The following is a 14203-nucleotide window of genomic DNA, read 5'->3' as shown; positions in this document are numbered from 1 at the left end:
TTGGTAGACTCTCTGTGCCTACAGGTGGTTTCTGGTTTCGTCTCCAGGTACAGACAGCCTCAGAAAAACTAAGGCCCCTCATATATAATAATATTCAGCTCACGACACGTGCAGAGTGTCCTGAGTAATTGAAAAAGTGCACAGTTTTTAAATTTTCGCAAGTAACATTGTGATCATTATTCTGTTGAAGACTCTCAGCGAACTCCAGACATGAAATGTGGCACGTGAAGTAGATGAATGTGAGGTAACTTGGGCTCAACACTTGATAGGTCTGGCCAACTTCCGTGTCGGGGCTATATTTACGGTACGTTCAGCCGGCGATTTTGTAATTTTTGATCAGTGACCTCCAGTGGGTGTGACCCACTAACAAGGCGATTTTATTCGCTTCGCTAGTTTTCTAGGAGGTAGCCTCAGAGTGTTGAAGGTCTGCTTGACTGTTGGCAGACTCTCTGTGCCTGCAGGTGGTTCCGTCTCAAGGTACAGCCTCAGAAGAACTGAGGCCCCTCAGGAATGAAACGTCTGAGCCGACGACACACGCAGAATTTTTCACCAGTAACACGAGAGTCGTCATCTCGTCGGAGACTGTCTGGGAGTTCCAGCGAAGAAAGGTAACACGAGAGTCGTCATCTCGTCGGAGACTGTCTGGGAGTTCCAGCGAAGAAAGGTGGCACGCGAGGTCGGTGGACGAGCCCGCGGCAGCCAGGGGAGGCGGCCCGGCGCCTCCGGCCGGCGGCGCGGGGTGGTGGTCGGCGCTCGGGCCGTCACTGGACGACGCAGCGGCCGACGTCGTCGCCGGTGGCGGCGCCGATGCCGACGCTCCTGCGCACGAGCGCGGCGAGCCGCGACGCGCCCCCCGAGCCGGCGAGCCCCGCGTCGCGGCTGCCGCCGCCGCCGCCGCTGCTGCCCAGCGAGCAGGTCTTGGTGCGCATGATCATGAGGTCGGTCCGGATGGAGGGCCGGCGCACGTTGGGCGCCACGACGCCGCACGCGTCGCTGAGGCGACGCTTGATGGACAGCGAGCACTTCTTGGAGCGGTGCTGCGGCGCGGGCGGCGGCAGCGCGCACGGGCTGCCGAAGCTGGGGTGCAGCCGGCGGTGGTGGTTGGGCGCCATCTCCAGCGGCAGCCCGGCCGCCAGGAACAGCTCGTAGAACAGGTCGTCCACGCGGATGTTGCGCTTCGCCGACGTCTCCACGAACACGCAGCAGTCGTCCTGGGTGTTGGCGTACGCCGTCGCCTCCTCCACCGTCACCGTCCTGCTGACACGGGCGGTTTGCCCCACGTCACTCCTGCAATCTTGCACAGTCACAGCGAAAAAGTGCATAGAAATCTGAACCAGGGATGCAAAAAACTGACCAGTTAAAACCGATACCAGTATTTTAGTTATGAATTACCGGGTTCGATTCCCGGCGGGGTCAGGGATTTTCTCTGCCTCGTGATGACTGGGTGTTGTGTGATGTCCTTAGGTTAGTTAGGTTTAAGTAGTTCTAAGTTCTAGGGCACTGATGACCATAGATGTTAAGTTCCGTAGTGCTCAGAGCCATTTTTTAGTTACGAATTATCGGTATTTTTCGGTTCGAGGGACATTTCGTAAATAATGTACAGGTAATAACCCGCCAGGGTAGGGGTAGCCGAGCAGTATCGCAACCACCAGAAGCACTACGGCAACATGCTAAACATCATTTTTGAAAGAATGGGTGTCGGTTAAATATGTGGGCCCACTACAACACCTTGAACGAGAACGAACAGAACAAAATTAAAAGTCACTTGTGTTCTTATTATTATTTGCTATTACCTTGCTTCCGAAACTTCTATGTTACACGAAGAGTTTTTTTCAAAACATTTCGTTCAGAATTACTCCTGTTCGACTTCCAAAGTATTTGTGTGATTCAAGAAGAATTGTTAAGTTTTATCAGTGTTCAGTTTCTACTCAGAGAAGAGGTTTCTTTGTCTTTCTTACATCGGACAATGGGAGTTTTGTGTTAAGATCTCTGCACACTTAGTGCTGTGACCCAACAGGGGACATGAAAAAAGGAGTGGGAGGGGTTTGGGCCGCGACGCACTGCCAGTGCCGTAAAGAGACCCCACTGCTAGTGCGGCGAGTACCCGCTGCTTCCTGGACTCGGGTAGGCGCGCCGGCCCCGGATCGAATCCGCCCAGTGGAATAACGACAAGGGTCGGTGTGCCAGCCAGCCTGGAAATCGATTTACGTTAGATGCAGACACTGATTCCATCCCTGGGGGTACGGGGTGGCGGCAGGAAGGGCATCCGGCCACCCCTAAAGCTAACAATGCCAAATGCATTCTAGCCACACCGACCCTGCGATCGCTGCGGGACTATGGCGTAAGCGGCAAAAAGAAAGAAAGCACAGGTCGGTAATACTGTGGCTTGTTTCATGCAACAACAATTAAAATTACTTCATATGTAGTTGGTAGCTTGAAGAAGAAGCACATATTTTTGTTTTGTCCCTGTGTACTGTAACACAAAATTGGCAAGAGGTAGAAACGGACCCAGTAAAGGTTTCGGATACTGCGACTGTTCAAGGCTAGAGGTCGTACATCAAGATGGAAACTTTACGCTGCAAAAACCCGACAGAAATCCACAGTTCGTCAAGTGACGTTTGTGGTGAGTTTACAGTAGACCGTAATAGAGTTTGACGTAGGATTAATCGTTTTCGTGGTGGTCGCATGAACATAGACGATAATCCAAGACCCAGAAGACCAAAAACTTCAACAGATGAACGAAGTGTGAAAGTTTTGGCAGATGCTCTTGAAGAAGATCGCACAGACTTCTGAGGAATTTTCCCATCATCAGCATTCTGATAAGCGAGTTGAAGAAAAGAAACATTTCCCCAAGATGGGTCCCACTTGCTCAGACAACGATTCTACCATGAAGGCCAAGGATTCTTGTGTCGAACTGTCGCTGCTCATAAAACCTGGATTAGAGACTTTGAACCGCAGTTGAAATCACTGTCCAATTAGTGAAGAGCTTCAGAGCCTACACGCCCAAAAAAATTTCGACGCGCTCAATTAAATCAAGCAAATGATGACTTTTGTTTATGAATACCAAGGGAGCATCATGACAGATACAGTCCCAAGTAGAATAAGTGTCTCAGCAGTGTATTATCGTAACTTCACACAAATCCTGCGCAGAAAAATGCACAAAACCCGACATCAGTTTCTCGAGGCTGGGCCACTCAATATCCACAATGCCAGCCCGCATATCGGCAATTTTGCTGTCCAAAAATTGCGTGAATACGGACGGGAAGCGCTACCACATCCTCCCTAAAGCTCGGACATGAGTCCCCAGGCTACCACTTGTTCGCGAAGTTGAAAAAAACCTATGGGTGGGGGTCGTTATCTCTGTTTGAAAGACCTTTCTATCACTGTTACCCGAGCCATTGGAAAAATGAACAGAAGTGATGGTCCGGATGAAATAACAGAGCTTCCGAGACGTTAGGATTCCGTCATAGGGAAGCAGGGAGACTATACTGAAGGACTGTAAAGAGATACTGAAAAAATAAACGAGTAATTAAAAAAACTTAGTGTGCATTATTTATGAAATGAATTTGTTTTGTTTCGGTTATAGCAGATGTTTTTTATTTTTCACTAATGGCCGAGTGAAAAAGTGAAATATCAATCAGTCACAGGTAAAATTTTTAGTTTTTAAATAAGCGTTTTTTTAAAATGAGTAATTTTTATTCGTAAAATTTGCATTGGTTTGAAATACTGCGTTATAGTAAAAAATCTGACGAGTGACTAGCGGTATTTCAATTACAATGTCGACATAACCGATCACATGGCATTAGAATTGGTAAAGCATTACTGAGAAACTAATGTCCTTTTTGCCAAGAGTCGTGGCTTAAGATACGCGTGTACACTCAATGTGCAAGACTCTCCCACACCTGGTCTATAAGGCAATTTTTCGCTACCATCGCTGGACATCTGTTGTATTGCAGAATGGCATCAATCCTAGCCTCGAAATGCTTTTACCAAGTGACGTAGCAATGAAGTACAGCGCTTAACTTGCCTTAAAAAATTAAAGATTTGTCTTCCATTTCTATGAAAGAATAAAACAGAAAGGAGATTATGGTAACACTAATAAATTAAATACTTAACAACAATTCATTCACAGTATACGGTAGCCGATCTGCTACCTGAACCCGCATAATATACCTTTATCGGTTGTAGCACTTAAAAACGGACAAATTAACTCGAAATACAGAGTTCTTCAACTTTAGTTTTTACCCTTTAGCACAGACTCAAATGGAGGTATGATCTCCGATTACAGCATGATTTTTGAGCAGAGTTTCAAAAAAATAGAATCAGTATGAGAATATTGGCGACTTTTTGTACAATTCCACCACTTATCGCTTCTCGAGAAAAGCAGCGGAAGGTGGATGGACTAAGGGTTTTTCTATTTACCTATTTAATTTAATATTTTGATTCCATTCATCTTGAAACTGAGTCAGTTTTTTTTCAATCTTCGTTCGATTTCTGCGTTTATTACAGGAAATAATAGGCATAAAAAACCGAAAAATCGATGGTTTCCGAAACCAGTTATTTTGAGCGGTTTTAACAGTCAGTTTAAAATGGCGTGGAAAGAAACCGATATAACCGAAAAGCGGCTGTTTCAGTGAGAACCACCATGCCTAACCTAAACTATTTCAATGGATGGTAACTTCCTTCCGTAAGGTCGTAGAAACGGCAAAGTTGTTTTAATGAGCTCAGTAGCTCTGGCAGAATCAGAGGTCCCTCCCGTTGTTGGCTAGTTGATTGTTTCTGCGCAGTGTTTATGTTCTCCCGGGAGTGGGAAGAGCCTCTGCTATGTTTTTGTAGCTCTGTAAGCTATTGTTCAAGAAAATACCGTAATGTATTGTTCACAATAATACTTAAAAATATCAGCATAATATTTTAAAATATAATTGAAAAAAGTATAAAAGAATGAAGGTAGGGTGGAACATCCCACAGTGTACTTATGAAAACTGGTGTCAGTGGCAAAGTTTTATGAAAGTCAGCTGTGAAGGGAAGCTTGGAAGCAATCAGATCTGTGAATGAAGTACTGGCTAAAGTCTACTAACTACTGAAGGAAAATAAGCTCTTCTACGATAATATAATGCTTTTATTAGAACAGTAAGCATTAGCTATGTTTCTGATATAATCATTTGATATGTGGAAAGCCATATGAGGAGAAATATTGAAATAGATTTGAAATAAAATTTACAAGAGCGCAGATGAATTACTAATTTTAACACATTTTGCCTTGTATTCAATGAGTTGCGACACGGTCGAGAAAAAAATCCACGGTGATCCAGGAAGGTATTTACGTATTTATTCCAGTTATAGATCACAATCCTTTTTTTTTACATAATTCTAGTCAATAATCGCATTCTTCAGACCTAATAAGATGCTTCATAGAGTCAACAAGTCCACTACAACTGTGTGTGTGTGTGTGTGTGTGTGTGTGTGTGGTATTTGTATTACTTATAAATACGACGAAGCTTTGATCGCACCATGTTTACATATGCTGACTCCCTATGAATAGAAAACTGTGTATACTCAGATCTGAAGACGGTCATTACTGACCGGCATTGAACTTGTGTCAAAATATTTCTTCATACGTAATTGGAATAAATATGTAAATTCAGCAATGTAAATTCAGAAATGTATTCAGCGACTTATTTTTTACATACAAAATACAGTAGGTAACTTTTGGCTTTGGTAGCACGTGGGACACGTGTTGGTCTCACCGCGAACTTCTAGACTGAGCCCCACACAACTGATTTCATCAAAGTGTACAGGCCTGAAGATGGCGTTGACGCAACGTCGAAACTAGTAGCGAAGTAAATAAAGAATCTTAAGTACAGCTGGAGGAATTTCATTTTTAATAAAAATTATACTAGCTGTGTCCCATCTTCATCCAGTTTAAATATGGGTGTACGAAGATTGAATGAATAAAAGTTTTTATTTGCTTTTAGGCCTCTTCCCACAGAGTCATCAATATACAATTTCTAACCTTTAATACTTAATTCTTGAAACTTCTTAGTATGTTTTTTAGCTGGTTTAAGTAGGTCGTATGTACCATTTTTGTTGAATTACGTGGAGAAATATAACTAGGTCGAAAATTCAGAATTAGACGTAATGTGCTACTGCGTTAAATCAGTTAAAAAAAGAGCAAAATTGTGATAAAACTGTAATGTAAGCTATACACCACATACCTAAATAGTTAATAGATTTGCATTGCTAATAGCAGCACTATCAACACAGATGCTGCATAGATCCTAAATGGGTCAGCTTTAGTTCCTGTATTAACTCGCGTAAATTAACAGACAAATTAAAATTTACAACTTTCTTCTACTTTATTTTAACAGTAATTCATTGCATATTTCCTCTGACTGCACATCTCTAAATAACATGTTTAACTTCTCTGCACACCGTAGAGAGAGACTTCCTTGTATACCCTGTAGTCCTTGTCGCTAGGAGAGTCAGCGCAGATGCTGAAAGAGAACATTTTAACGCTGCCAGACGCCAAAACAGTGTTACAGATTGTTGTTCTCAACTGCCGCAAACAAAGAACAAGTGGTTCACATCCTTCGTAATTCCACATTCACAAAGTTGTGACTCAACAGCATGAATGCAGTATATACGCTGTCTGAATTCTTCCATAACAGCTCTTCGTGCACCTAGGTTTGCTTAGTATTGCTGGTGATATAGTGGCATAATGTTGCCTGTTGTTTTCGTGGAATCTGACAATTACTTGCTCCATTCATGTCTTCTTAGTTGTTTGTGTTTTTGTAGAAAGTCAAGCCAGTACTGTAATATTGCTTTCTGCGTCGTCACATATTATCTGTTTGGCGACACTAACTGCAATTTCGTTTCCTTTTATCCTACAGTAGCCATTGATACATACATTTTGAACTGCCGTTTATTGTTTTGGGGTTGTCTAAATACGTCTGCTATCCTGTATGCTACAGAATAATTAATTTTTTTTCCGAGGTTTTGGTTCTAGCTGATGGTTGTGTAGTACCTCGTTAGTTTAAAACTTATAGGATATTGCGTTCATTGTTCCAAATGCATTGCCTGCGCCATCTTCATTCTTGGATCCATTTGCGTAAACAATAGCCGCACTATGGAAACCAAACTGTCGGTGCTAGGGCCAATGATACTTCTGGTTCTAAGGCCGAATTCTTAAAATGATATTCAAGACGTAGAGGTTTTATTGGGGACATTCATTTTTTTTAAAATCGTTCATAGTCTTCATGTGTACAGGTACATCAGGCGGCTTGTTCTTGTTAAGTCTTACACTAGTTTGTCCTGAACACATTTCATAAGGAATTATTGACCAAGGTACCTTCTTATCACTTCAACGAATGGTCCTGAGTTTATGTAGATGCCATGACTCCAGTGAAAATTGTAATAGCTTTGTATTGTTATTATTAATGAACAGAGTTGAATCACCTGCTCTCGAAAGTACTACTTTTGGCTCTATGATGTATATTTTTCTTTCATATAAAGAAAGAAGTTATCTTTGAAATAAATACCTACAGAATATGATCACTCTTTGGCGAATTACTGTTTCACGGACAAAGTAGTGGAGATCTGTTTTACCACGGTCACAGTCTGCTAACTTGTGAATTATGACCATGGTAATAGATGTGCCTTGAGGTAAGTTTTTCATGCTTGCTAATATTGAATGTTAAATGTTTTGATTAATGTTTTCGTTTGATGGGTTGATTGAGGGGTTATGGGACAAAACAGCGAGGTCACAAGTCCCGCGAAAATGTTTGTGGCTGAATACATACGGTTCTCGTATAATAGTTATAGTAACGCTAGTTTTTCAGAATTTCGTGACAGATACTTCTTTTCCTTATCAATGAGTTTAATGCCCTGGTTCCTTCCTTTCTATCATCACAGTGTGTTGGAAAGTGTTAGGAACTGAAGGTCATGTATCAGTTACTAATTATTTCATTTAACTGTTGTAGATAATTTTTCAGAGTGACTTAAGATAAAGTTTGCGGTCACGTTGTAACCCTTTGGTCTCGTCCTATTGCCTTTTATAGAAAAGAGTATGAAACCGGACTATATAACAAATACGTTTTCTGCCATCACATTTTGGGTCTAATAATCATTATATTAGATCACATGATAACCAAGATTATAGATACAATTAAAATAATGAAAGTACATAAAATCTCGAGCTTCTGACATGTAATAGTTATATTGAACCCAAGGTACGTTGGCGAATTGTTGAGTGGTAAGTGTCATCGGTACTACTGTGATGGGGTAGACACTTGGACAATTGAAACCTTATCCACAAATTAAATATGGTTAAATGATGATGGCGTCCTCTTGGGTAAAATATTCCGGTGGTAAAATAGCTCCCCATTCGGATCTCCGGGCGGGGACTATTTAGGAGGACGTTGTTATCAGGAGAAAGAAAACTGGCGTCCTACGGGTCGGAGCGTGGAATGTCAGACCCCTTAATCGGGCAGGCACGTTAGAAAATTTAAAAAGGGAAATGGATAGGTGAAAGTTAGTTGTTGTTCTGGTTGTGGTCTTCAGTCCTGAGACTGGTTTGATGCAGGTCTCCATGCTACTCTATCCTGTGCAAGCTTCTTCGTTTCCCAGTACCTACTGCAGCCTACATCCTTCTGAATCTGTTTAGTGTATTCATCTCTTGGTCTCCCTCTACGATTTTTACTCTCCACGCTGCCCTCAAATACTAAATTGGTGACCCCTAGATGTCTCAGAACATGTTCTACCAACCGATCCTTTCTTCTAGTCAAGTTGTGCCACAAGCTCCTCTTCTCCCCAATTCTATTCAATACCTCTTCATTAGTTATGTGATCTACCCATCTAATCTTCAGCATTCTTCTGTAGCACCACATTTCGAAAGCTTCTATTCTCTTCTTGTCTAAACTATTTATCGTCCACGTTTCACTTCCATACATGGCTACACTCCATACAAATACTTTCAGAAACGACTTCCTGACATTTAAATCTATACTCGATGTTAACAAATTTCTCTTCTTCAGAACCGCTTTTCCTTGCCATTGCCAGTCCACATTTTATATCCTCTCTACTTCGACCACCATCAGTTATTTTTCTCCCCAAATAGCAAAACTCCTTTACTACTTTAAGTGTCTCATTTCCTAATCTAATTTCCTCAGCATCACATGATTTACTTCGACTACATTCGATTATCCTCATTTTGCTTTTATCGATGTTCATTTTATACCCTCCTTTCAAGACACTGTCCATTCCGTTCAACTACTCTTCCAAGTCCTTTGCTGTCTCTGACAGAACCTCAAAGTTTTTATTTCTTCTCGTTGGATTTGAATACCTACTCCGAATTTTTCTTTTTCCTTTACTGCTTGCTCAATATACAGATAGAATAACATCGAGGATAGGTTACAACCCTGTCTCACTCTCTTCCCAACCACTGCTTCCCTTTCATACCCCTCGACTCTTATAACTGCCATCTGGTTCCTGTACAAATTGTAAATAGCCTTTCGCTCCCAGTATTTTACCTCTGCCAATTTCAGAATCTGGAAGAGAGTATTCCAGTCAACATTGTCAAAAGCTTTCTCTAAGTCTACAAATGCTAGAAACGTAGGTTTGCCTTTTCTTAATCTTTCTTCTAAGATAAGTCGTAATGTCAGTATTGCCTCATGTGTTCCAACATTTCTACGGAACCCAAACTGATCTTCCACGAGGTCGGCTTCTATAAGTTTTTCCATTCGTCTGTAAAAAATTCGCGTTAGTACTTTGCAGCTGTGACTTATTAAACGGATAGTTCGGTAATTTCCACATCTGTCAACACCTGCTTTCTTTGGGATTGAAATTATTATATTCTTCTTGAAGTCTCATACATCTTGCTCGCCAGATGATTTAGTTTTGTCAGGGCTGGCTCTCCCAAGGCTGTCAGTAGTTCTAATGGAATGTTGTCTACTCCCGGGGCCTTGTTTCAACTCAGGTCTTTCAGTGCTCTGTCAAACTCTTCACGCAGTATCATTGATATTCATGTTCATGTTAGATATAGTGAGAATTAGAGAAGTTCGGTGGCAGGAGGAACAAGACTTCTGCTCAGGGTTATAAATACAAAATCAAATAGGGGTAATGCGGGAGTAGGTTTAATAATGAATAAAAAAAATAGGAATGCGGGTAAGATACTACAAACAGCATAGTGAACACATTATTGTGGCCAAGATAGACACGAAGTGTGGTGTCGCCGCCGGACACCACGCTTGCTGGGTGGTGGCCTTTGGGTCGGCCGCGGTCCGTTAGTGCACGTCGGACCCGCGTATCGCCGCTGTCGGTGGTTGCGGATCGAGCGCCGCCACACGGCAGGTCTAGTCTACAGAGACTCCCTAGGCCTCGCCCCAGTTGTACAACCGACTTTGAAAGCTATGGTTCACTGTCTACATACGCTCTCATTTGCAGAGACGACAGTTTAGCGTAGCCTTCAGCTACGGCATTTGCTACGACCTAGCAAGGCGCCATATTCAGTTACTATAATTACTATTTTCAACAATGTATTCTGAACAGATAATATTGTGAATCATGTACCGTCAAGGGCGACGTTCATCATTAATGGATTAAAGTTAAGTATCAAACTAATTACTTTCTGAATTCTCATTCCTTGTCATGTTCCAGACCTCACGTCAGTATAGTTCTTCCCTCCTCACGCCAGGCTTCTTGAGCTAAAACGCGTGCATTTCGGCCTCCATTCGTAACACGGTGTTGGCTCTCCTAGAACACTAAACGAAGCCCATGCCTACCACAGTAGTACAAGTTTATATTCCAACTAGCTCCGCAGATGACGAAGAGATTGATGAAATGTATGATGAGATAAAAGAAATTATTCAGATAGTGAAGGGAGATGAAAATTTAATAGTCATGGATGACTGGAATTCGATAGTAGGGAAAGGAAGAGAAGGAAACGTAGTAGGTGAATACGTAATAAGGGTAAGGAATGAAAGAGGAAGAATTTTGCACAGAGCATAACTTAATTATAGCTGACGCTTGGTTCAAGAATCATAAAGGAAGGTTGTATACGTGGAAGAAGCCTGGAGACACAGGAAGGTGTCAGATAGATTATATAATGGTAAGACAGAGATTTAGGAACCAGGTTTTAAATTGTAAGACATTTCCAGTGACAGATGTGGACTCTGACCACAATCTACTGTAGATTAAAACCGAAGAAACTGCAAAAAGGTTGGAATTTAAGGAGATGGGACCTGGATAAATTGAAAGAACCAGGGGTTGTAGAGAGTTTCAAGGAGAGCATTAGGAAACGATTGACAAGAATGGGGGAAAGAAATATAGTAGAAGAAGAATGGGTAGCTTTGAGAGATGAAATAGTGAAAGCGCCAGAGGATCAAGTAGGTAAAAAGGCAAGGGCTAATAGAAATCCTTGGGTAACTGAAGAGATATTGAATTTAATTGAGAAAGGAGAAAATAAAAAAAAATGCAGTAAATGAAGCAGGCAAAAAGGAATACAAACATCTCAAAAATGAGATCGTCAGGAAGTGCAAAATGGTTAAGCAGGGATCTCCAGAGGGCAAATGAAAGGATGTGGAGAAGTATATCACTAGGGGTAAGATAGATACTGCCTACAGGAAAATTAAAGAGAGCTTTGGAGAAAAAAGAAACATCTGCATGAATATCAAGAGCTCAGATGGAAACCCACTTCTAAGCAAAGAAGGGAAAGCAGAAAGGTGGAAGGAGTATATAGAGGGTCTATACAAGAGCGATGTTCTTGAGGACAATGTTATGGAAATGGAAGAGGAGGTAGATGAAGATGAAATGGGAGATATGATACTACGTGAAGAGTCTGACAGAGCACTGAAAGACCTGAGTCGAAACAAGGCCCCGGGAGTAGACAAGATTCCATTAGAACTACTGATAGCCTTGGGAGAGCCAGCCCTGACAAAACTAAACCATCTGGTGAGCAAGATGTATGAGATAGGCGAAATACCCTCAGACTTCAAGAAGAATATAATAATTCCAATCCCAAAGAAAGCAGGTGTTGACAGATGTGAAAATTACCGAACTATTAGTTTAATAAGCCACAGCTGCAAAATACTAACACGAATTCTTTACAGACGAATGAGAAAACTGGTAGAAGCCGACCTCGGGGAAGATCAGTTTGGATTCCGTAGAAATATTGGAACACGTGAGTCAATACTGACCCTACGACTTATCTTAGAAAATAGATTAAGGAAAGGCAAACCTACGTTTCTAGCATTTGTAGCCTTAGAGAAAGTTTATGAGAATGTTGATTGGAATACTCTCTTCCAGATTCTGAAATTGGCAGGGGTAAAATACTGGGAGCGAAAGGCTATTTACAATTTGTACAGGAACCAGATGGCAGTTATAAGAGTCGAGGGGTATGAAAGGGAAGCAGTGGTTGGGAAGAGAGTGAGACAGGGTTGTAACCTATCCTCGATGTTATTCTATCTGTATATTGAGCAAGCAGTAAAGGAAAAAGAAAAATTCGGAGTAGGTATTCAAATCCAACGAGAAGAAATAAAAACTTTGAGGTTCTGTCAGAGACAGCAAAGGACTTGGAAGAGCAGTTGAACGGAATGGACAGTGTCTTGAAAGGAGGGTATAAAATGAACATCGACAAAAGCAAAATGAGGATAATTGAATGTAGTCGAAGTAAATCATGTGATGCTGAGGAAATTAGATTAGGAAATGAGACACTTAAAGTAGTAAAGGAGTTTTGCTATTTGGGGAGAAAAATAACTCATGATGGTCGAAGTAGAGAGGATATAAAATGTAGACTGGCAATGGCAAGGAAAAGCGGTTCTGAAGAAGAGAAATTTGTTAACATCGAGTATAGATTTAAATGTCAGGAAGTCGTTTCTGACAGTATTTGTATGGAGTGTAGCCGTGTATGGAAGTGAAACGTGGACGATAAATAGTGTAGACAAGAAAAGGATTGAAGCTTTCGAAATGTGGTGCTACAGAAGAATGCTGAAGATTAGATGGGTAGATCACATAATTAATGAGGAGGTATTGAACAGAATTGGGGAGAAGAGAAATTTGTGGCACAACTTGACTAGAAGAAGGGATCGCTTGGTAGGACATTTTCTGAGGCATCAAGGGATAACCAATTAAGTATTTGAGGGCGGCGTGGAGGGTAAAAATCGTAGAGGGAGACCAGGAAATGAAAAGACTAAGCAGATTCAGAAAGATGTAGGTTGCGGTAGGTACTGGGAGATGAAGAAGCTTGCACAGGATTGAGTAACATGGAGAGCTGCATCAAATCAGTCTCTGGACTGAAGACCACAATATCAACATCAACAGTCTACAAATAGGTTAAAGGCGCAGAAAATGGGGATTGTGACACCGCATACTGAAGATGTCATGGGCAGACGACGTGAAGTACTCCACTGTATTGGTATAAATCTTGAAGTCGCCATTGAAACATCATCAAACGTAGGAAAGCAGCGTATTTTGGGCCTATAGTCAGAAGTGAGAAATACACAGTTCACCACAAAAGGAAAGATAAAAATAAATGTGGGACTTGACAGAAAAGCGTTTATCATTGTTCCAGAATCTTCGAGAGTGGCTCGACATCTCAGATATTGCCACATTGATCAGAACAGTTGGGAATAGCGAAGAATACTCCAAAATGGTCAGGAAGTGTCTGTAAAGAGACTCGCTCAAACTGGAAGAGGTTATCATACTGTGCTATTTCAAGGCATAAAGGTAAAAAGTAGTTATCAAAAACATTTCGACTCTGACACGATTTGTTGTAGTAGAATTTTGAGAAATGGCACATCGATGGTTAAATGTAGTACCATAGATTTAAAACTTAAGTCTTAGTTGTGAACTGGATCATTGATTTAATCACAGATTTTTCACAGCTGAGGTGTGTGTGGATCTTCATTGATTACGTAAAAATGAGAACTTCGAGATGAGCTTGGAACGTATGGAGGAAAACAAGTGACTGTTTGACATTTCAAGTCGGTGTATCATAGGGTGTGCCTTTGATAATTGGCTGCCAACGGAAGGAAGGGGTGAGGTTTCGAGTGGCGATTTTCCACACAATTATAACGTTTCCAGAATGGTCGTAACTGTTGGTTCACATCCGTTGCTGTATAATTTTTCAAGAAGAACCCTCTTCTGTGTGTTAAGCGCTATTCCGCCTTCGCAATCTTTTCCATGATTTTCTTAGCGCATCTTCGACAAT

At 41.6% G+C, this 14203-nt stretch overlaps 1 protein-coding gene across 1 annotated transcript in view; it reads right to left on the bottom strand.

The window, feature by feature from the left end:
* Positions 1–94: 94 nt before the first annotated feature.
* LOC124788507 (GTP-binding protein Rhes) overlaps positions 95–14203 on the bottom strand; it is a 677045-nt gene continuing 662936 nt past the window's right edge. Inside the window, exons 4-5 of the mRNA XM_047255776.1 lie at positions 881–1254; positions 95–120 (exon numbers count right to left, since the gene is read on the bottom strand). Of these exons, the coding sequence (XP_047111732.1) occupies positions 95–120; positions 881–1254 (400 nt within the window). The remainder of the gene's footprint in view (positions 121–880; positions 1255–14203) is intronic.

Source organism: Schistocerca piceifrons, chromosome 3 (assembly GCF_021461385.2).
Source record: "Schistocerca piceifrons isolate TAMUIC-IGC-003096 chromosome 3, iqSchPice1.1, whole genome shotgun sequence".
Lineage (NCBI taxonomy): Eukaryota > Metazoa > Arthropoda > Insecta > Orthoptera > Acrididae > Schistocerca > Schistocerca piceifrons.
This window is presented reverse-complemented; position numbering and strand designations above follow the sequence as displayed.